Raw genomic sequence first — 22,302 nt, forward strand, 5'->3', positions numbered from 1 at the left:
AGGGGGCCAGAGAGGAGGAGACGCCCTCCTTACTTTCTCCACACGGTCCCCAGGCAAGCCCCACGCTTTGAAACTGCAGCCCCACGACAGCGGCGGCAGCGCAACTGGGCAAGCACAGAAAGGCTAAGTATCTGGGTAAATGTAATAGGCCATTTTTCTCTTCTTGAATTATTTAAAATATGCATAGTTGTTGAAAGCATAAAGTATAAGCCTGGGGAGCAGGTGAGGCTCAGTGGTTGAGTGCCTGCTTCCCATGTATGAGGTTCTGGGTTCAATTTCTGGTACCTCCTACCAAAAAAAGTGTGTGTGTGTATATATATATATATATATATGTGTGTGTGTGTGTGTGTGTGTGTGTGTGTCTGGTGGAATGTTCAATGTATGTAGACATAATACATAAGAAAACTGTATGTGAAGGGACCTATATGTGGTAAAGTATCTGCATTCTACTCGGAATGGTAAAATAGTGATTCCAAATAGACTGAAAAGTTTAGTATGCATTTTGTCATCACTAGGGCAATCACTAAAAAGCAATACAAAGAAATATAGTAAAAAATACAACTTAGAGCAATCATTAAAAACTATATAAAGATATAGTAAAAAATGCAAATAGAATCTAAAATATATACAAAAATAATCTAAAGAAGGCAAAAAAAGGGGAAAAAAAAGAAAAAACACAGAGGAAGCAAACAGAAAAATAACAAAATAGACACCAATATCTAAACACATCAATAATTACATTAAATGTAAATGATTTAAACATGCCAATTAAAAGAAAGTATCAAAATGTATCAAAGAAACTAAAGAACCATAGGCTACATATATGAAATCCATATTACTAAAAAAAAAAAGAAATCCATATTATATATAATGATATAGGTAGGTTAAAGGGAAAAGGATGAGAAAAGCTATACCATGAAAACCCTAACCAAAAGAAAGCTGGGGTGGCTATCTTACTTTAAGACAAAGTAGACTCAAGAGCAAGGAAAATTACCAGGGATAAAAAGGGACATTGCATAATGATAGAAGGGTCAATTCAACCTAAAGGTATATAATTCTAAATGTTTATATATCTAATGACAAAGCCTCAAAATAAATGAAGTAAAATCCGATAGAGCTAAAAGGAGAACGAGATAAATCCACAATTATATTTGGACCCTTCAGCACTCCTTTTTCAGTAATCAGTGGAACAAGTAGTCAGAAAACCAGCAAGGACATGGAAGAACTGATTAATGATACCAGCCAACTAAATCGAATTGATATTTATAGAACACTCCATATTTTAAAAAAGCAGAATATATATTCATTTCAAGGGCACATAGACTATTCACCAAGAGAGACCCTATCCTGGGTCATAAACCTTAACAGGTTTAAAACAACTAATACCATCCAAAGTATGTACTCTGAACACAGTGGAATTAAACAAGAAATCAATAGTAAAAAGAAATTGGAAAAACCCAGAAATACTTGTTAAACAACACAAATCTAAATAATCCACAGCCAAAGAGAAAGTCTCAGGGAGAAAGGAAATATTTTCAATTGGAGAGAGGAGAGGAGAGGAGAGGGGAGGAGAGGGGAAGAGAAGGGAGGGGAGGGGAGGGGAGGGGTGCGGAGGGGAGGGGAGGAAAAAAAAAGTCAAAATTTGTGTGAGGAGCTAAAACAGTTTTATGGGGAATTTTATAGCATTTTACTAGAAAAGAACAAATACCTGGAATCAATCATCTAAAGTTCCACTTTAAGACTCAGATAGGGAAGCAGATCTGACCCAACGAATAGGGCATCCGCCTACCACATGGGAGGCTCAAGGTTCAAACCCCGGGCCTCCTTGACCAATGTGGAGCTGGCCCATGCGCAGTGCTGGTGTGCGCAAGGAGTGCCGTGCCACACCAGGAGTGTCCCCCACGTAGGGAAGCACCACACACAAGGAATGCGCCCTGTAAGGAGAGCTGCCCAGAGTGAAAAAAGTGCAGCCTCCAGGAGTGGCGTCTCACACACAGAGAGCTGACGTAGCAAGATGACGCAACAAAACGAGACACAGATTCTGGGTGCTGCTGACACAAGTGGACACAGAAGAACACAAAGAGAATAGACACAGAGAGGAGACAACTGGGGGGCAGGGAAGGGGAGAGGGAAAAAAAAAACAAAAAAAAACCCTAAACAGTAAATAAATTCCATTAAAAAAAAACACTCAGATAAAGAAAAAGAGAGAGAAGACATAAATGAACAATTTCTGGGATAAAGAAGAGGTATCACTATTGACATCATAGACAATAAAAGGAATAAGGGAATACTTTGAACAACTCTATGCATAAAACATGACAACTCAGAAGAATGAACCTTTAGGGCCACAATCGACCAAAACACATCCAAAAAGATACTGACTATTTCTATATCGATTTTTAAAAATGGAATATATCATTTAAAAGACAAACGAACAAAACTCCTTTGTAAAAGAAATCTCCAGGACCAGACGATTTCACTGGACAATTTTACCGAACATTTAAAGAAGAAATAACATCAGTCTGCATAATCTCTTCCAGAAAATAGAAGACATTTCCTAAATCTTTTAAAATGCCAGCATTACCATAAAACCAAATCAGACAAAGACAATATAAGAAAAAAAAACTACAGGCCAATATCTCCTATGAAGATAGATGTAAAAGTCCTCAACATGGTCAAACCCAGGAAAATATAAAAAGAATACTAAATCATGACCAAGTAGAATTTATCCCAAGAATGAAGGGCTGGTTCAGTATTTGAAAATCATTCAATGTAGGGAAACGGACTTTGGCCCAGTGGTTAGGGTGTCCGTCTACCACATGGGAGGTCCGCGGTTCAAACCCCGGGCCTCCTTGACCCGTGTGCAGCTGGCCCATGCGCAGTGCTGATGCGCGCAAGGAGTGCCCTGCCACGCAGGGGTGTCCCCCGCGTAGGGGAGCCCCACGTGCAAGGAGTGCGCCCCGTAAAAAGAGCCGCCCAGCGCTAAAGAAAGTGCAGCCTGCTGAGGAATGGCGCCACCCACACTTCCCGTGCCACTGACGACAACAGAAGCGGACAAAGAAACAAGACGCAGCAAAGAGACACAGAAAACAGACAACCGGGGGAGGGGAGGGGAATTAAATAAATAAAAATAAATCTTTAAAAAAAAAAATCATTCAATGTAATCTGCCACATTAACAGACTGAAAAACAAAAGCCAAATGATTATCAATTGATGCTGAAAGACATTTGATAAAATAAAATTCAACATCTGCTCATCATAAAAATTCTCAGAATGAGGAATAGAAGTGTACTTCCGTAATCTAACAAAGAATGTCTACACCCGTAGTTAACATCATACTTGGTGAATGACTGAAAGCTTTCCCCCTCAGACTGGGAACAAGGCAAAGGAAACCATTCTCACTGTTCTGATTCAAAATTGTACTGGAAGTCCTAGCCAGTGCAATAATGCAAGAAAAGTAAAAGAAAGACATACAGATTGGAAAGGAAGAAATAAAACTGTCTTTATTCACCAACAATATGATTATCTATGTAGAAAACCCCAAGTAATCAATAACAATGGCCAAAAAACCTCCTAGAGGCAATAAGTGAGGTGAGTTTTGCTAGGTTACAGGATACAAGATCAATATACAAAATTCAATTTATACTTTCTATATACTAATAATCAACACTTAAAGATAAAACAAACATTTAAAATAGCTCCAAAAAACTGAAGTACATAGATATAAACCTGGCAAGACACAAGATTGTATGCTGAAAGTTACAAAATGATATGAAAGAAATCAAACACCTATATAAATACAGACATACAACTTAGTACGCTCATAGACTGGAAGAGTCTACATAGTTAAGATGTCAATTCTCGCTAAATAGATTTATAGATTTAATGTGACTCCAACCAAAATTCTAGGGAGTGGATGTGGCTCAAGCAGCTGCGTGCCTGCTTCCCACACGGGCGGTCCTGGATTGGTTCCCAGTGCCTCCTACAACAAACAAACAACAAGCAAACACACACACAAAAAAACCAGCTTGGGAGAGCCAATGTGCCTCAGTGGCTGAGCTCTGGCCTCCCACATGGGACGTTCTGGGTTCAGTCCCTGGCCCTGGTACCTCAAAAAGAAAAAAAAAAAAAATCCAGTACTTTTTGTAGCTATAGATCAGCAAACTCTAAAATTTACATGGAAAAACACATAAAAACTTTTAGAAGAAAACTTAGGTATAAATCTTCATGACTTTGCATTAGGCAAAGTATCCTAAGATATTATACCAAAGGCATGACTGTGACAGAAAAGAATGAATAGACACACCACTGACCAGGAAAAAAACACATGAAAATCACATATCTGCTTTGTGTCCAGCATACATAAAGTACACTTCGAACATAATAGTAATAGAACAACAAATCCAATTACAAAACGGGCAAAAGATCTGAACAGCACCTAATCAAAGATATACATATGACAACTAAGCAAATTAAAAGATACTCAATGTCATTATCCAGTAGGGAAATGGAAATTAAAATCAAAATGAGATACTACTACTAAACTATTAGAAAGGCTAAAACAGTGTTTTTTAAATGACAATATCAAGTTCTGATGAAGTACGGAGCAAATGGAATTCTCATACATTTCTGTTGGGAATGCAAAGAGGTAGAGCTGTTCTGGAAAACAGTTTGGGGGTTTCTTATAAAGTTAAACATATACTTACCATATGACTCAGAAATCCAACTCCTAGGTATTTACCCTAGAGAAATGAAAACTTATGTTCACACAAAAATACTGTATGCCAATGTTTATAGCAGCTTTATTCATCATCGCCAGAAATCTGAAACACCGCTAATGCCATGAGCGGGTGAACCGACAGACGAGTTGTACATCCATACAGTGGCGGTGACTCAGTGACAAAGGATGAACTACTGACACACAAAGCAATCTGGATGGACCGCAACGGTTTTATGCTGAGTGAAAGATGCCAAACCAAAAGATCAGATATTGTCTGATTACACTTATACGATGCTCTGGAAAAGACCTCCACCCCTTGTTAGCGGGCTGACCCCACTTGGAATATGGGTCTTTGTGGATGTGATTAAGGTTAGGGGTTGCGAGATGAGTGCATCCTGGCTTAGGGTGGGCTGTAAATCCCACAAGTGCACGTACAAGAGACAGAAATGGAGACACACGAAGACCCAGAGAAGGCCCGGTGACGGCGAGGTAGGGGCCAAGGGGTGCCGCTGCCCACCAGGGCACAGTGGGACACAGTGGACCAGACCAGGGGCCAGTGCTGTGACACCCTGACTGGGGCCTCTGAGGAATATATTACTAATTCTGTTGCTTTAAGTCACCTGTTTTGGGTATTTTGTTACAGAGGCCCTTGGAAACTAACACAGCCTCTGACCTAGCAATCCCACTGCTGGTGGGTTTTCCCACAGAAATAATTCAAAAGAAGCAGGAAGGGAGTACAGGGCACTGTTCCCTGCAGTGTGATAAATAGTGGCAGAAATCGGTCCTTCCTGAGCACGGGATTCTTGCCATCGTGAGGTTATAGTTATGAGGATGACATGTCACCCTCTGGGAGCTGCCAAGTGCCGAGGAAGACAGACTCTGGGCACAGGAGGCGGAGCGCTAACGGGGTCTCAGGCCGCCTCTCCCGACACTGGCCCAGCTGAATTTTAAAATTAGCCAAAACGAACCAGAACCAAAGACAGCCACAGAGCAAGGGCAAAATACAAAACCAGAATCTTCAGAAGGAGGTGGCTGAACAACAAGTAGACATTTGGAGTGATGCAGTGTGATCCCCAGCACACTCACACCAGAAGCCTTACTGCTGGCAAGTTCTGAGAACTCCAGCCAACACCTCCGAGTCTGCTCAGTGCCTGTCTTCTCCACTGGGTACGTAAGCTCCACGAGGGGCCAGGTTTTGTTCATCAAGTTCTCGGTAAAGGAATGAATTACGCACTCACTTGAATGAATGAGTGAATTGATGAATATTCAAAAAAAACCTGAGAACCAGAATGACATCAGGCCTTTCTCCAGCCACATGTGGAAGCTGCAAGGCAAGAGAGCAACTTCATTAGGTTAAACCATTAGTTTAACCAGATGGAGAGGTTAGAATAAAGATAACTTCGATGTGTGCGGACTGTAAGGATGCACCTGCCAGGCACATCTGCTCAGGAAGTTCTGGAGCCTTCTCTAATGTGAAGGAGGGAGTAAGTCCAGGAGGAGGCAGGCACCCTTCCCGTGCACCTGCTCCTGAGCGCCAGCCGAGCCGGGCGGACCTGTCTCCACAGAGCAGTGGCTTCGAGGTCTTGAGGGGGCAGTTGGGGCTGGCTGTCTCCGAGGCAGGAGCGGGTCCAGTGAACTGCAGGGACCACGAGGGGCACGATGGTGGGGCCCCTGGGGGGGAGCCTGGCCTCCGGGCCCGAGGTGGGCTGTCAGCCTGTCTGCGCAAGGGAAGAGCGCACGCTGACCCCTCCCCAGCAGGCCCCCGCACAGTGGGCCGCGTTCCCACTCCTCACTACACAAAGCCTTTCCACCAGCGTGGAACGGACGGAGGCGCCCTGAGCTCCCAGACGCCTCTGGACCTTTGTTCGCCCTGACCCACGGGAGCTTTGGTCCCTGGAGGTTGGTTCTGCGGGTGGACCTAGGGTGGGGCCAGAGGCGTTCTCCACCATGCCGCGTCGGGCCTGTCCTCCTCCTCCGAGGTTGGTGACACTGACTCTGGTGTCACTGGTCAGCCCCAGGGACGCACTCAGCGGGAGCACACGGAGCAAGCTCAGCCTGGCCTTGCAGGGTCACGGTCTCGCTCACAACGACAGCCAATGCTCAGAGCACACCCGCAGGGCCACGTCCTCCTCAGCACTGCCAAGTCAAGGTCTCCCGCAGCAGGGCTAAGCCCAGCCCAGACCTCGCGGAGGGCGGCTGGCCCTCAGGAGGTCACCGTGGAGCTGCCCGCTTCCCCAGCTGGCCCACCTCGCGGCGGCAGCACCAGCAGGTGCTGGGCATAAGTGCCGTTTCTACCAAGGCTTTACATCCACCGCACAGGCCTGCCGGGCCGCCCGACACGCTGGGAGCCCCGGGAGCACCCGTCGGGCCCGGGCGCTGGCGGCTGGGTGCTGGCCTCCCTGGGCCCGCTTTCGTCTGCTCTCCTCGCCCTCCCCCCCAGGACTTGGTCTGGACCAGCTTGACTCTTGGCGCTCCCTTTTGGGCACCTCCCCCCGGCACCTGCCATTTCACCTGCCCACCACTGCGTGGCGCTCGCGCCAACCTACCCGGACTCCCGAGCAGGGAGACTGGCCAGGCTGTCGCAACAACGGCTGCACTACCTGTGAAGGCAAATCTGTCCTCTTCTATTTTCCTTTTGAGGTGTTTGATTTCAAAGTCCCTTTCTTTCAGCAGCTTATACAGTCTCCCGTTTTCATCGGCGGTTTCCCTGAGTTGATCTCGCAGCTGCTCAATCTCGTCTTCAAGCACACTGCAAGGCAAAGGCAGAATCCTGTGCCCGCGGAGCCCACCTGCAGGGACCAGGCCTCCACAGCCAGGTGCGGTGTGCCCGGGCGGGGCACTGGGTGGCCGTGAGAACTGGTCTGTACAAAACAGGACGGAGAAATTAAAGACACGTCCGACAGCAGATTTTAACACAGCCTTCTCAGAACTAAGGGATTAAGCTCATGCACGCACACACACACAAAATAAAGATGTGAACAACCTTGTTTAGCAGCCGGATTCAACAGAGAGTACATAAAACCCCCTCTCGAAGAATGCATATTCCCTTCACACATCCATGGAACATGCATAAAAATCTATTATAATCCAGCCTACAGAGGCAGTCTCAGTAAATTCCAAATAAAAAACATGCACAACGTTTTCGTAATTGCAATTGACTAAAATTAGAAATCAGTACTAAAAAAGACAGCAAAACCTAAAATCAAACAAAAAACATATATATATTTGAAACAAAAAAAAAAACACTTCTAAATTATCTATGGGTTAAGAAAAAATCATAGTGTACATTATGAAGTATTTGACTGACAAGAGAAGCAGTGCATATCAATACTTGTGGGATGCCACTGAAGTGATATTTAGAAGTAAGTTTATAGTCTTAAATGTGTGGGTGTGTGTGACCAAACCAAAATTTTCTAAGCCTAAAATTGTGGCTAGGTTTTTAGGTTTCAGGTAAACCCGCACAAAATCAGAACAGGTGAATGGTTTTGCATATTACAAGTTGTCCTGCAAGGTTCTTCCCTGAAATTTAAAACATGGGAAATGCATGACTATTGGCTATGTAATCACTCCCATTGTTAGGCAGAGAGCAGGCTCCCCTAGAGACAATTACTCAGGAAGTAAACAATGTATAGACTCTATAGAACCAAAGTAATAGTAATTACAATAATAATTATGATTGTTATTTTATTATTATCCCACCAATGGCTCAAGCCTCCCCCAATTCCAGTTCCCTGATTTGGGGAAAGGCATTTGGAAATAACTGTGGTTAGCAAAGAACTAGTATTTAGGAGCCATAATGATTTTTTTCAATTCTTAAGAAATCATTATTATTATTTTTTTAGTAGAACATCTTGAAAATTGGGTAGCCATAAAAAATAGAATTTGAACATAGAGAAGATAGATTCTGGGCCAAACTGGAAGCAAAGGGACAGTTCGATAACTATTGTGATTTTTTTGTGTGAAATGAGGATTCTGTATCAATACAGGCTCCTGCTTGCAAAAACCATGACAAATCCAAATGTATCTGTACAGCATTGTCAAATTTAAAGCAAATCAAGATTCCTTCCAACTTCTTTCACCAACTGTGAAAAAAAGGCATGGGATCCACCAATTTGGGGAAAGGGGAATTGGCACAGGAGGGCGTTCCCCAACGCAACTGGAGACTGATCTTCCCTGAACTATCACCAATCACCTGGCTCCTTGGGAATCTAAACACACTTTCATGGAAGCCAGACTGCAAAGGAAAATCCAAGTGAATAAACAACTTCAGTGAGTTTCAAAATGTCGGTTTGACTTTAAATGGTTTATAAAATATACTTTACGTCAAATTACATCCACAGCAGCACAGCTTGGCCACTGACAGAGGAGTCTTCAACGACGAGCTGTGTTGAACCACTCTCACGGCACCACGCACAGCTCACCTGCCGCAGCACGTCTGTCGTCACCTCTGCCTCGCTTTCCCACCTCGCTGCCGGGCTTACCTGCGCTCAAAGCTGTTTGTCGAGGGCTGCTCCCCCGTGTGGACGAGGCTGAGGCTGTCAGAGATCTCCGAAGGCTCTTTCTGCTCATCGACTCTGCTTTTGAGGCTCAGTTCCTTCTCCTTCCTTTTCTCCATCTGCTCCTGCAGCCTTTTGCGCTGCATCTCCTGCAGCGCCTTGAACTGGAGCCGCAAGGTGTCCTGCGAGCCTTCACCCGCTGCCATCCTGGCCTGGGAGCAGGAAGGAAGCCGGAGCTGCTGCAAAGTGCAGCGTCTCCCAGGGCAAGGACCCAGCCTGGAGCATCCTGACTTTGCAAGCCTGTCTGTGTGCAAGCTTGCAAGTCCCACGCCCACCGCAAATCCCCGGAAAGCCAAAGCTGAGCAGCCTGCCGCAGCCCTGCAGGTGCCACCAGGCTGCAGACAGCACCGGGCCCTCGCCAGTGGCCCTGACCCTGGACATTAGAACCTCCTGGAAGTACTCACAGAGCAAGGCCTGCGCCCATCCCAGGCCACTTAAACCTCTTTCTAGGAACGCGGCTCAGACATCATTAAATTTTTTCAGTCAATTGTCCCTAAGAATGCAATCATTGAAGATGAGTTTTGTCTGCTTTTTTTTTCTTTTAGGGGCCAGGGCTGGGAGTTGAACCTGGGACCTTGTATGTGGGAAAACAGCACTCAACCACTGAGCCACATCGGCTCCCCTGCTTCCTTTTTTTTTCAATATACTTTTTTTTAAAGATACTTAGATTACATAAAAGTTACACAAAAACTACAGGGGATTCCCACATGCCCCAGCCTCTCTCACACTGAAACCCCTCAGCAGCATGGCGCACCTGCCGCCACCGACAGGCACACCCCGGGGCGCTGCCACCAAGCGTGGACGACGGTCTACATCGTGGTTTTCGCTCTCCCCCGCACAATTCGGCAAGCCATGGCAAGATACGTAATGGCCTGTGCCCATGACATCACCCGGGACAATTCCCAAGTCCCAAAATGCCCCCGCGCTACACCCACTTTTCCCTCTCCCTCCTCCAGAACCTCTGGTGGCCACTGCCTCCACATTAACGATACAAGTTCTTCTGTTCCAAGAGTCATAATACATCTTCAGCAGGGTACCAGTAAGTCCAGTCTAGCCCGTGGCTCACACCCCAGTCCCGAGCATCCTGGGGTGGTGATGCTCTCTCCCCCTCTAACTGAGAGGGGGCCTCGATCCCATGGGGCAGAGGAAGGGGCCATCCCGCTTGCTGTTCCTGCTTTCTTTTTAATCAGCTCTACTTCAGCATAATTTACACACAATAAAAGACACCAACGCTACGTGCACACCTGAGCTTTGACACAGGTGTGCGCCTGTGCAGCCCACCACCATCGTGATGCAACATTTCCATCACGCCACGAAGCTCCCAGGCTACTTCCAGCATGCTCTTGGTTACTGCAGTTTGGGTTTTTCTAGAATTTCACGTTACAGGGAACACACAGCACCCGCACTGCTGCAGGCTAGCAGAGCCGCGCCGCTGGCTCTGGGGAGGAGTCCACTGCGCAGATACCCCACAGTCGCCTGTCGTTCCTCTGCTGCTTCACACCTGAGCTGCTTCTCTTTTCCGCTATTACAGTGAAGCCGCTGTGAACATTCCCTACCAGTGCGACTATGTGGGAACACGTGTTTTTATTTCTCTTGGGTCAGTCCACAGACGTGGAGGTGCTGGTGACACACTAGGAGTGTTAACTTGGTAAGAAACTGCGCAGCTCTCCCCACGCGGCTCCGCCACTTCACAGCCCCCAGCAGGGCACGAGCTGTCCACTGCTCCACACCCTCGGGGCGCTTCGTGTGGCCAGTCCGAGTGTCAGCCACTCCGGTGGGTCCAGGGTTCCAGCCTGCATTTCCCCGGTCACTTTGCTGAGTAGCTTCATTTTTTATGGGTCATTCGTGTATCTTCTTTTTTTTTTTTTTTTTTTTTTAAAGATTTATTTATTTAATTCCCCCCCTCCCTTGGTTGTCTGTTCTTGGTGTCTATTTGCTGCGTCTTGTTTCTTTGTCCGCTTCTGTTGTCGTCAGCGGCACGGGAAGTGTGGGCGGCGCCATTCCTGGGCAGGCTGCTCTTTCTTTTTCACGCTGGGCGGCTTTCCTCACGGGCGCACTCCTTGCGCGTGGGGCTCCCCCACGCGGGTGACACCCTTGCGTGGCACGGCACTCCTTGCGCGCATCAGCACTGCGCATGGCCAGCTCCACACGGGTCAAGGAGGCCCGGGGTTTGAACCACGGACCTCCCATAAGGTAGACGGACGCCCTAACCACTGGGCCAAAGTCCGTTTCCCTCGTGTATCTTCTTGAAGTACCTGTTCACGTTTTTGGCCCATTTTTAAATTATGTTATTTGTCTTCTTATTGAGCAGAGTCCTTTAGACGTTCTGGATGTTTTGTCTGCTTTTGAACTTCACGAAAACGAGATGACAAAGTAGGGGTATTGGAATTTTCCACCGTTTCCGCAATTCTAGGGTGCAGCCAGCGTTGGCACCCTGCCCGCAGCCTCGAGCCGCCCGGCCCGTCCACCCCCCAGCCACAGGCCCCGGGGGCTCTCCCTCAGCGTCCACTAGGGTCTGCCTCTCCGCCTCTCCCCTGCTCACGCCCTCCCTGCAGCGCTCCTCCCCCAGTCACCTCACCCCATCCTCTTTCCTGGAGGTCTCCGCTCAGATGGCCCCCTCGTCCTCTGCCATTTTAGCTTTCTCCACAGCCCCTTGCCTGGTGCACTGCACAATGGCTCGTTCCTGCCTCTCTCCCTCTGTATGGCAGGCAGCCTGTGCCATGCCTGCTGTGCCCTCGGAGCCTGTGCCACACCCGCCATGCCCTTGGGGCCCGTGCCATGCCTGCTGAGCCCACAGCGCCCATGCTGTGCCCGCTGCACCCTCCGAGCCCGTGCCATGCCTGCTGCACCCTCAGAGCCCGTGCCGTGCCCGATGCACCCTCAGAGCCCATGCCATGCCCACTGCACCCTCTGAGCCTGTGCCATGCCTGCTGCGCCCTCAGAGCCCATGCCGTGCCTGCTGCACCCTCCAAGCCCGTGCCATGCCCGCTGCACCCTCTGAGCCTGTGCCGTGCCCGCTGCACCCTCAGAGCCCATACCATGCCCACTGCACCCTCCGAGCCTGTGCCATGCCCGCTGCGCCCTCGGAGCCCGTGCTGCGCCCGCTGCACCCTCCATGTCTGTGCCATGCCCGCCATGCCCTCGGAGCCTCTGCAGGGCCTGGAGTGTACCGGCCACAGAGGGACTCCGGGGAACGGCTGGCAGGCGACAGGGTGCCTCTGGCCTCTGTGCCCCCACTCCTCCCTGCGTTCTGTCCACCTGCCCGAGCTGAGGGACAAGCCCTGAGCTGAGAAGCTTTGGAGGACGCCCCCGCCCACCAAACCCAGCCCAGGGCCACTGAAGGCTTGGGGGGCTGGCCTCGGGCCCACCTTGCGCCTGCTCTCTCCCTCCGCTCCCCTGCATGGATGCCGTGCCAGTGTGCCCTCAGCCCTGCCCCTCTTCCCCCGCTTCAAACCCTGCTGGCCCCCAGTCCCAGCACGAGCCCTGAGCCCCGTGCCCCCTCCTGCCCTCCAGGAAGGACGCTCCTCCTGCCCTCACCGCGCCACCCACATGGCTCTCGTGCTGCTCTGCCTCCTGCCCCAGGGTGGCCCCAGCTCCTGCCCCAGGGCTCTTAACCACGCCTGGACATCAGGATCCCTGATGGCCGCGTGTGACACGACGCCTCCGCCCCGCCCGACGGCTCCAGAGAGCTGGCCTGCAGGGGGGACGGGCGGCGGAGCTGCTGCCCAGCAGATGGAGCATGCAGGGACGGAGCCCAGGGTCTGGCCGAGGCCCCGGGCAGCCAAGGCAGGTGCTGTCCTGAAACTCCTCCCGGAGAACTCTGCCCGGAGCAGGACCTGTGGTGGCCCGTCCAGGCTGTCCAGACCCTGCTCGCGGGCCTTTGACCTGCTTCTGGGAGGTTCCTCCTAAGCCTCTGCGTAACCTGCCTGAGAAGAGTGTTTTTGTAGACCTGGGGGTAAGCTAACAGGTGATTTACTTCTGGTGGAGGCCTGGGTCACAGGGTGTCAGCTTGACCCGGGGGGCTGCAGGCCAATGGCAGTCTGTTGCCCTGTGACTGACCTCCCTAAAAACCCTGGACCCTGGGCTCAGGTGACCTGCCCGGTGGGCCACGCCCTGCGAGCTGGCACGTGTCCCACTGTAAGCACAGTCCACACAACGCCACTGGGAGGGGACAACCGGTGAGTACCAAGAGATTCTCAGATTTGTCACCAAAGCATAAATAGCAAAAGAAAAAAGAGATAAATTGGAACTCATCAAAATAAAAAACTTCTGTGCATCAGAGGACTTTATCATGATAGTAAAAAGACCATCTCCAGGATGGAATGAAATATTTGCAAATCATGTATCTAATAAAAGCTTAATATCTAGAATATATAAAGAACTCTCAGCAACAAAAAGATAGACAATCCAATTTTAAAATGGACAAAGGACTTGAATAGACAGCTCTCCAAAGGAGATACACAAATGATCAACCAGCCCATGAAAAGATGCTCAACATCATTAGTAATTAGGGAAATGCAAATCAAAACCACAATGAGATGCCATTACAGCAACATACCAGGAGGGCTATAATGAAAAAAAAGGAAAACAGCAAGTGTTGACAGGGATATGTAGAAACCGGAACTCTTGTGCATTGCAGGTAGGAGTATAAAATGGGAAGAGTCTGGTGGTCCCTCGAAAAGTTAAATGTAGAAAACAAGAGTGACCCGGAAATTCTACTCCTAGGCATATACCCCCAAATTGAAAATGGGTACCCAAATACATGTCCAGAGTGTTCAGAGCAGCTTTACTCGCAATAGCCCAAAGGTGGAAGGAGTCCAGGTGTCCACCAACAGATGCAAGGACGGACAACAGAATGGGTCCAGCCACACAACGGAAGGGTGCTCAGCCTCAGAAGGGACGAGGCGCTGAGGCGAACTCTGACGGGGACGAGTTGCAGCGCCACCGCGCTGGGTGACAGGAGCCGGGCACAGAAGGTGCTCTATCGCATGATCCATTTTTTATGAATTACCCAGATTAAGTAAATCCACAGGGACGAAACAGGGATTGGTGGTTGCCAGGGGAGCAGGGAGGGGCAACGGGAGCAACCGCTGGTGGACATGGGGTTTCCTTTGGGGTGATGAAAACATCTTGGAATTGGATAGAAGGGATGTTAGGAAACACTGTGAATGCACAAAATGCCATGGATTGTTCACTTTGACATGGTTAATTTTATGCTATTCATAAAAGGAGGTGACTTTCATCTCAATTTAAAAAAGGGTTATCCTGTGTTTCTGGACGTTTGAACACCTGCAAATTATAAGAGGGAGTGACCCTATACTTCATTGTCCAAACCGTGCCACCGTGGAGAGAAAGGAGGAGCTGTTCCTAGCCGTGCTGGGTCCACAGCAAGGTGGGAAAGCAACCTGGAGGCTGCGGCTAGCGGTAAAGCGCCGGCTCTCAGCCCTAGAGCTGGAACTGCTGGCGAGCTTTAAAATACTGTGCCCGGGTCCCTCATCCAGGGAGGCTGAGGTCACGGTCAAGGTGCAACCCAGCCTGAGCTACAGCCCTGGGGACCAAGGCTAGACTTGGCTCTCTCCTGGCTTGTGGGCCTCCGGGGCCTCAGTCCTGTCTTCAGTGAGCAGGAGAAACATGTGGAGGCTACACAGCTGCCGGGAAGGGCAAATGCAAAGGAGAGTATGAGAACTCCTGGTCAGCAGTGGGCCCATGGACAGAGGACCCCTCAGTGCTCTTCCTTTTCCATGGTCTCTCTTGAGGAAGCCCCCCTCTGCCTCCCTGCCCCTTAGCCACCCTGCCCCTAGCCTTCCCAGGGAAAGCCTTGCTGGCCCCACAACACGGCTGCCCAGAGCCCCACACCACGGCCTCGCGTTGCCGGGTCCCCCTCTGCGCCCTGGATCCGGGTCCCCGCTCTGCATCTTGGCTCCGGGTCCCGCTCTGCACCCTGGCTCCGGGTCCCCCTCTGCGCCTTGGCTCCGGGTCCCTCCTCTGCACCTTGGCTCCGGGTCCCTCCTCTACGCCTTGGCTCCGGGTCCCACTCTGCGCCTTGGCTCCGGGTCCCGCTCTGCGCCTTGGCTCCGGGTCCCTCCTCTGCGCCTTGGCTCCGGGTCCCTCCTCTACGCCTTGGCTCCGGGTCCCCCTCTGCGTCTTGGCTCCGGGTCCCACTCTGCGCCTTGGCTCCGGGTCCCCCTCTGCGCCTTGGCTCCGGGTCCCTCCTCTGCGCCTTGGCTCTGGGTCCCCCTCTGCGCCTTGGCTCTGGGTCCCCCTCTGCACCCTGGCTCCAGGTCCCCCTCTGCGCCTTGGCTCCGGGTCCCTCCTCTGCGCCTTGGCTCCGGGTCCCTCCTCTGCGCCTTGGCTCCGGGTCCCTCCTCTACGCCTTGGCTCCGGGTCCCCCTCTGCGTCTTGGCTCCGGGTCCCCCTCTGCGCCTTGGCTCCGGGTCCCGCTCTGCGCCTTGGCTCCGGGTCCCGCTCTGCGCCTTGGCTCCGGGTCCCCGCTCTGCGCCTTGGCTCCGGGTCCCCGCTCTGCACCTGGCTCCGGGTCCCCGCTCTGTGCCTTGGCTCCTGCTCACTCCCCGATCAGGGTGGCAGTGGGCTCACCCTGGTATCACCCCCTGCCCCCTGAGCTTCAAGGTACCTGCTTCTTTTTTTGGTTTTCCTTTTTTTTTTTTCCTCACTTTATTTTCCAAGACGCTTTAGGTTACAGAAAAATCACATAGAAAATACAGACAACCGGGGACTCCCTCTACTGTCCCCAACCTCCCCTGCAGTAACACCCCACATGAGCATGGCCCCGGCTTCCTCCCCCGCTCCCTGGCCTCCATCTTTGCGCCTCTACCCTGTACTAAGCACGACCTCCAGGGACCTTTCTAAATCCCCGTGTGCGTGGCCCGCCTCTCTGGACCCTGCGGGCTCACGAAGGCCCTCCTGCTGCCCGAGGGCTGCACACCTCAAGTTTTGTTTGACTCTCACAGAATACTTTGTTAGTTCTTTCATTTGTTGCCAACATGCAAAGATCTGTACCTTTCAATCAAATCCAGATTTCCCTCTGCTTTCACATAAAGCTGTGGTCCCACGTGGTCAGCAGCTGCTGGGCAGGGGGGCTTCCCTCGGGAGGGCACGTTCTTGCATGTGACCATGGCCTGCACCTCTCCCAGGTGCTGTAGCCGCCACATCAGTCGCCATCGCCACTGCGGTCAAGGCCGCTCTTCTCCCACCTCCGAGTCCACCGCCTCTGCCGCCACCAACTCCCTGCCGGGGCTCGAGCCTGGAGGCACCATGGGTGCTGCACCAGCCACTCAGCCCACCCGTGACACCCTCCTTCCTGCTGCCTCCCCTGCCAGGACCCTCCTGGCCTCCCAGAATCCCCTGAGCTCCCCTGACGGCTGGACTTACCCACTATAGTCCCATTATCTGCGATTCTGCTTCTATTCCTTCCCATTACAGAGGGGCCTGCTAAGGGCACAGGTCTCAGCTTTATCGCTGAATTCTCAGCGTCCTGCCCTGAAGAGCCCTTCCGCCAGCACTGAGAGCTGTTACTAAGCGGACGGCGCGGGCGCTTGCTCTAGGCTGGCGGAAGGAATGGAGGGCGGCGGAACGTGCTTTTCTCCTCCCAGCCTGCACGGAGGCCACCTGGATGTACGACAGGCCCTGGGGAGGTCACTTAACTCTCTGTTTCAGTTTTCTCAGCTGCAAACGGGGTGATCATCGCTATGTGCTTTACAGGGTCACTGAGACCGCAGGAGTGAGTGCACGGAAGGCGTGGCCCCCAAGCACCCCGACACTGCAGCTGTACCATCTTTACCATCAGGGGGAACGGGGTGTCTTTGGCCCACTCAAGCCCCTGGGAGCAGGACGGTCAAGCCTGCACAGACAGACACCTGCAGTCCGGTCGGTCCCCACCGCCCGGCTGCGCCCGGGCCTCGGCCTCTTTTTAAGGCTTCACAGGTGCGTCCCGTGTGTGGCTGGCCTGAGGCTGGCGGGGACACCCTGAGGCAGAGGCGCAGGCCCTTCAGTTGGCCTGAGGCTGAGCGATGCAGACCTCAGCCCAGGGCTCCCCTGCCAGGAGAAGAGCACCTGCAGAGAAGGTGGTGGCTGTGGGGGTCTGAGAAAGGCCCAGAATGGCCAGAGGGCAGGGCAGAGATCTGGGCAGGGCCTGGGCGGAGGGTCTTGTCAGTCTAGCTAAGGGGTGGGACTTCCTCCTACGGGCCCTGGGAACGTTGCCAGGGGCAGACAGAACCGTACTTGCATTTCCCAAAGCTCGAGGAAGAGGCCTAACTGGGAGGGTGCTGCAGGAGGGAAGACGGTCTAAATCAGGGCTATGGGGGAGGAATAGACCACGGCACAGGGCACCAAGTGGAGGGAGTAGAGGCACGTGTGCAGAGAAGGGAAGGGGGATCTAAGGAGACCCCCAGGGGCTCGGGCCCAGGCAGAGGGCCAGCCTGGGCCTTCCGTGGAGATGCTGGGTGGGGCTGGGGCTCAGGAGGGTGGTCTGGGCTGGAGCCTCAGGTGGCTGCTGCCTGCAGTGTGGACACGTAGTGTGGGGAGAGGGTGTAGAATGAACAGGAGGCTGGGAGGGAGATGGGAAAGAGGAAGGGGGAAGAGGAAGGAAGAAGACAGAGGGAGGAAGCGGATGTCACCCGGCAGAGGTAGGGACAGATGTGTAGGTCTGAACCAAAGTGGGGGGAGAGGATGGGGCTGACCAGGGAGGGGGGATGGAGGCAGGAAGCTGCAGTTAGGGGCAGTGAGGGGGTGCCAGGGACCCGTTTGAGACGGACTGCAGCCACCTGCTTCCCTCTTCCCAAACAGCTAAACTGCAAGGAAGGCGCAATTCTTTTTTTTTCAATGATTAAAACAGGAAATGTTAGATTGTATATATGGCAACAGAATAAAAAAAAAAATCCACAGGCCTACACTGCACAGTGAACCCTAACTTAAACCATGCACCTGGTTAATAGTACAATTACTAAAACATGCTCTCATCAGCTGTAACCAATGTAACGGGTGGTGGGGGGTGGGGTATGGGAATCCTGTATTTTATGCACGATTGCTGTGCAAACCCACAACTTCCCTAAGAAAGGGGAACCATGGTTCAAGCCGAGGTCTCCCCACAAGCCCGGGGCTATTTCTACACCCGGGCACTACCCCACAGAGGTCTCTGCCCCACACCAAGGGCTCGACTCTTGACCAGGGACAACGTGGAATTCAGGGCGAGTGGCTGACTTTCAGAAGCCAGAAAGGAAAACTTTGCTCTTTAAAGCACAAAACAAATATACTGAAGTTAAATTTCTGGAAACGGCCCTTGGCCTCGCCTGGCCCCTGCCTACTCCATGACAATATGGTGTACGTAAAAACAGGCGTGCAGATGTGGCTGCCATTTGTGTTGGGGGGAGGCCAGGTGAGCGGCGGGGAGACTTTGGGCACCGTCCAGCCACCCCACCTCGGAACCTGCTCTCTGCAGTGCGAGCCAGCCTGCGTGCAGGAGGTGCTGAGGCAACGTGTACACATGAAAGAGCAGCGAGTCACGGCAGCAGCTTGGGTCCTATGGCAAGTGACACTAAAAGCACTCAGCTCAGACCCACTTTCTCATGTAGGATGTGGGTCACAGCATCACTCAGCAAACATTTATTGGCGTGGCACAGAGGGCCACCGAGCTCTGTCCTCATGGAGCTGACTGGTGTGAGGGACAGACGATGACATGAGCACACAAGTGAAAGTCAAGTGAAAACTGTGCCTGAAGCCTGAAGGAGCGGTCCCCAGTGCTGAGAGCCTCTGCTGGGGGCCGGACCTGGTCTCGGGGGTCCAGGAGAGCTTCCCCAAGGGGGTGAGCAGAGACTTGAAGCACCAGTTAACTGGAGGACAGGGACAGCAGGACGACGGACAGCAGCGACTCTAACGCTCTGTATCCACACACCCCTCCCGCACATCCCACGGATCAGCAGGTTTTGTTGGTTCCACCTTCAAAGTATCTCCAGAATCTGAACAATTCTCTCCTCTTCTGCTTCAGCTACCCTAGACCAAGAGCCACCATCTGCTACTTGGATCACCGCCAGAGCCTCTAACTCACCTCCCAGGATGCATCCAGGGTCCCACAGCCTACCCTCAACACAGCATCCAGAGGGAGCCTGCTAACACGTGGTCAGACCTTCCCACCTCAGCACAAACACAGGGCCCGGGATCATGTGATGCCCCAGCCTTCATGATCAAGGACACATAAAACTCTCAGCCTTGCACACCCGTTGTTTCCTCTGCTGGAACATTCTTCCCCAGATATTCACATGGCTCCCTCCCTACCCTGCCCAAGTCTTTATTCAAAAGCCATCTTCTCAGGGAAACTTACTGTCTTCTCCCACTAGTATACAACTATTTGAGGGAACATGTCTTTATCTATTTTGTTCACAGCTCTCTTAAAGCACATGTAAGTGTTTGGCAATGTGGTAGGTACTCAGTAAATATCCGTGAAACAAATGGATAAATGGGTTCCTTATCCTTGGTAACTAGCCGCTGTACCTGTCCACAGCCTAGGGACGAGTTATTGTAGCAAAGGCTGAGACAGGTATAGTCTCTTAAATGCACTCCTAACATCTGTGCCTTCTACGTGTGGTGCTCGCCGTCACGGCCTGGGGCTTGTTACCTGCTCTGGGCTTCAGTGGAAACTGAGGTGCAGAGAGCCTCAAAAGTTAAAGTGAAGGGTTCATGGAAGGTACTCTGGGCGCCAGAAGGACTTAGGGCTGTGGGGTGAGGCGCGTGACTCCCATCCAGCAAACCGGTCGGTGAGGCAAGATCCCAGCGGCTGCTGGCGGCATCCTCCTGGGCAGGGGGCAGAGGGGCAGGGGCCAGTGAGGGACGGCCAGGCCTCACCCCTGCCGATGCTTCCCCTGCGCCCACCAGCCTGCCACCTTCTTTTTCTTAAAAAAAGAAAAACAAAAAGAAAACCCACAAAAACTATGTTCTGGAAGAGCACCTCCAGCAGCAGCCTGGGGCCTCGGGGGCGGGGCCCCGGGATGCCCGCCAGGCGCCCTGTCTACCGCCAGCGCAGGTCCGCGGCCTGCCGGCCGGGCCAGGGCCTACCGGGCTGGGGGCTGGCGGGCCGGGGGCCCGTGCCCGGCCGGAGTCGGGCGCCGAGGGGGACTCCTCCCTCCAGGCCCGAGGATGGAGGACGGACAGGAGCGGCCGCCGCGCGGGGCCTTCCGCGCTGCCCCCAGCGCGCTGCGCGCGGCTCCGCGGGGCGCGAGGGGTCGGGGCGCGGGGCCGGGCCTCGCGGGGCCGGGCCTCGCGGGGCCGCCGCCGCCCTCCCGCACTCACGGCTGGGGCTCGGCTCCCAAGTCCCGGGTCGCCAGCTGCAGCTCCCCTTCCCGACTCCGGCGCGCGCTGCCCCGGCAACGGTCGCCAGGGAAACCAGCGCGTCCACGTGACGTCAGCACGCCTACGGCGGCCGAGAGGCGCCCTGCGGCTGGGGGAACTGACGGCGCCGGCGCCGAGGGCTGCGAAGAGGGCAGTCCTTGGCCCCGCGCCTTCGGCGGTGGCTCGAAGTCTGTTTCTGGGAAATATTTTTTAGAACTTCTGTGGACCAAATGTTCTGCGGGGGAGAAGTTTGACGTAGTCTGCCCGAGAGCCTCTGGGAAACGGGGAACATGGTGAGGGAGAAAAGCCCGGCCCAAACGGTACCTGGTCGAGTTGTGTTCTTCAACGAGGTGCAGCAACAAGACGGGGAGGAAAGACATCGACGTACTGAAGGAAGACGCCCTGCTTATTTCCTCTTTTGCACTTTGCAGAAATACATGAAGTGCATGGTGTATTTTCACGGAGAATACGTGGAGGTGTTTGCACAAAGGCACTGCTCAAGTTACAGTTCAGGCTCTGTGTAGGTTGTTACTTGTTGGCAGGCAGACTTCTAGGAAAGGAGACCCAAGGCAGGGCGAGGGTCGGCTTCTGCTGTGAATGTGGGCGATGGAGGAAAGGGCCTTGAAGAGGGAAGAAACCACGGGAGCAAAAGCGCCGAGGAGCTGGCAGGGCTCTCGGCCCCTGGAATGTGTGTGCAAATATTTTTCCGTGCCTTTGTAACTTGATAAACTTGGGAGAACGAATGGTTGGCTTGCTTTCTCATTTCCTCACAAGGGACTCACCCCATGACATTTGCACCCTAAGATTTCTCACGAGGGAAGACTGCCCTCTGGTCTCCAGGTGCCTGCCTGGTAAGCTCAGCCCTTGCTTGACCTCTGACATCGGCTGCTTCCCGTGAGAACCTCTCATGTCTCTTTCCTGGAAAGGATTCCCTTGGTGGAAATCAAGCACAAACTTCTCAATGAAGAATTCAGGCAAGATTCTCAGTTGGACAGATTATGTATCAAATAATTGATTTTTTAAAAAAGATTTTATTTCTCTCCCCTTCCCCCCCTTTGTCTGCTCTCTGTGTCAATTCGCTGTGTGTTCTGCATCCACTTGCATTATCTGGTGGCACTGGAATCTGTGTCTCTTTTTGTTGTGTCATCTTGCTTCATCAGCTCTCTGTGTGGGGCGCCACTCCTGGAAGGGCTGCGCTTTTTTCACCGGGGGCGGCTCTGCTTGCAGGGAGCACTCCTTGTGTGGGGGCTCCCCTGTGGGGGACACCCCTGCGTGGCACGGCACTCCTTGTGCAGCACGTCTGCGTGTGGGCCAGCTCCTCACAGGTCAGGAGGCCCTGGGTTTGAACCCTAGACCTTCCATATGGTAGATGAACACTCTATCAGTTGAGCCACATCCACTTCCCAAATAACTGAATTTTATTCATCACTCAGTATGAATTCATGGATTGCTTACTAAGTGCCAAACGAAGTACCATCGATCAGGTAATTGCAATTTGATAATAAATGCCACTATTAGGATAAGTACAGGGTAGCAGGGACCAAGCAGAGGCTTGGAGCAGGGCTCAGGAACTTCCTAAAGGAGCTGATGTTTAAACACAGACTTCCGGGACGCCTCGGGTTCCACCAGGTGAAAGGGGCTGGGGAAGTGTGCTGGCCTTTGAGGCGGAGCCCACGAGTGCCGAGGCCC

The 22,302-nt window shown here is 52.2% G+C and overlaps 1 protein-coding gene across 11 annotated transcripts in view; it reads right to left on the minus strand.

Moving 5' to 3' along the window:
* CCDC13 (coiled-coil domain containing 13) overlaps positions 1-20,779 on the minus strand; it is a 54,228-nt gene extending 33,449 nt beyond the window's left edge. For 6 of the 11 annotated variants that reach the window (XM_012519949.3, XM_071212004.1, XM_023584869.2 and 3 more), the window contains exons 1-4: positions 20,575-20,717; positions 19,904-20,079; positions 9,202-9,428; positions 7,321-7,469 (exon numbers count right to left, since the gene is read on the minus strand). In XM_012519949.3, the coding sequence (XP_012375403.3) occupies positions 7,321-7,469; positions 9,202-9,422 (370 nt within the window). In that variant the 5' untranslated portion in view covers positions 9,423-9,428; positions 19,904-20,079; positions 20,575-20,717. Of the gene's footprint in view, positions 1-4,706; positions 4,743-7,266; positions 7,286-7,320; positions 7,470-9,201; positions 9,429-19,903; positions 20,080-20,340; positions 20,442-20,574 lie in introns of those variants that run through there. The other 5 variants (XM_071212001.1, XM_023584871.3, XM_071212002.1 and 2 more) reach the window with 5 other exon arrangements.
* Positions 20,780-22,302: the final 1,523 nt, after the last annotated feature.

The sequence above is a fragment of the Dasypus novemcinctus genome, chromosome 26 (genome assembly GCF_030445035.2).
Source record: "Dasypus novemcinctus isolate mDasNov1 chromosome 26, mDasNov1.1.hap2, whole genome shotgun sequence".
Lineage (NCBI taxonomy): Eukaryota > Metazoa > Chordata > Mammalia > Cingulata > Dasypodidae > Dasypus > Dasypus novemcinctus.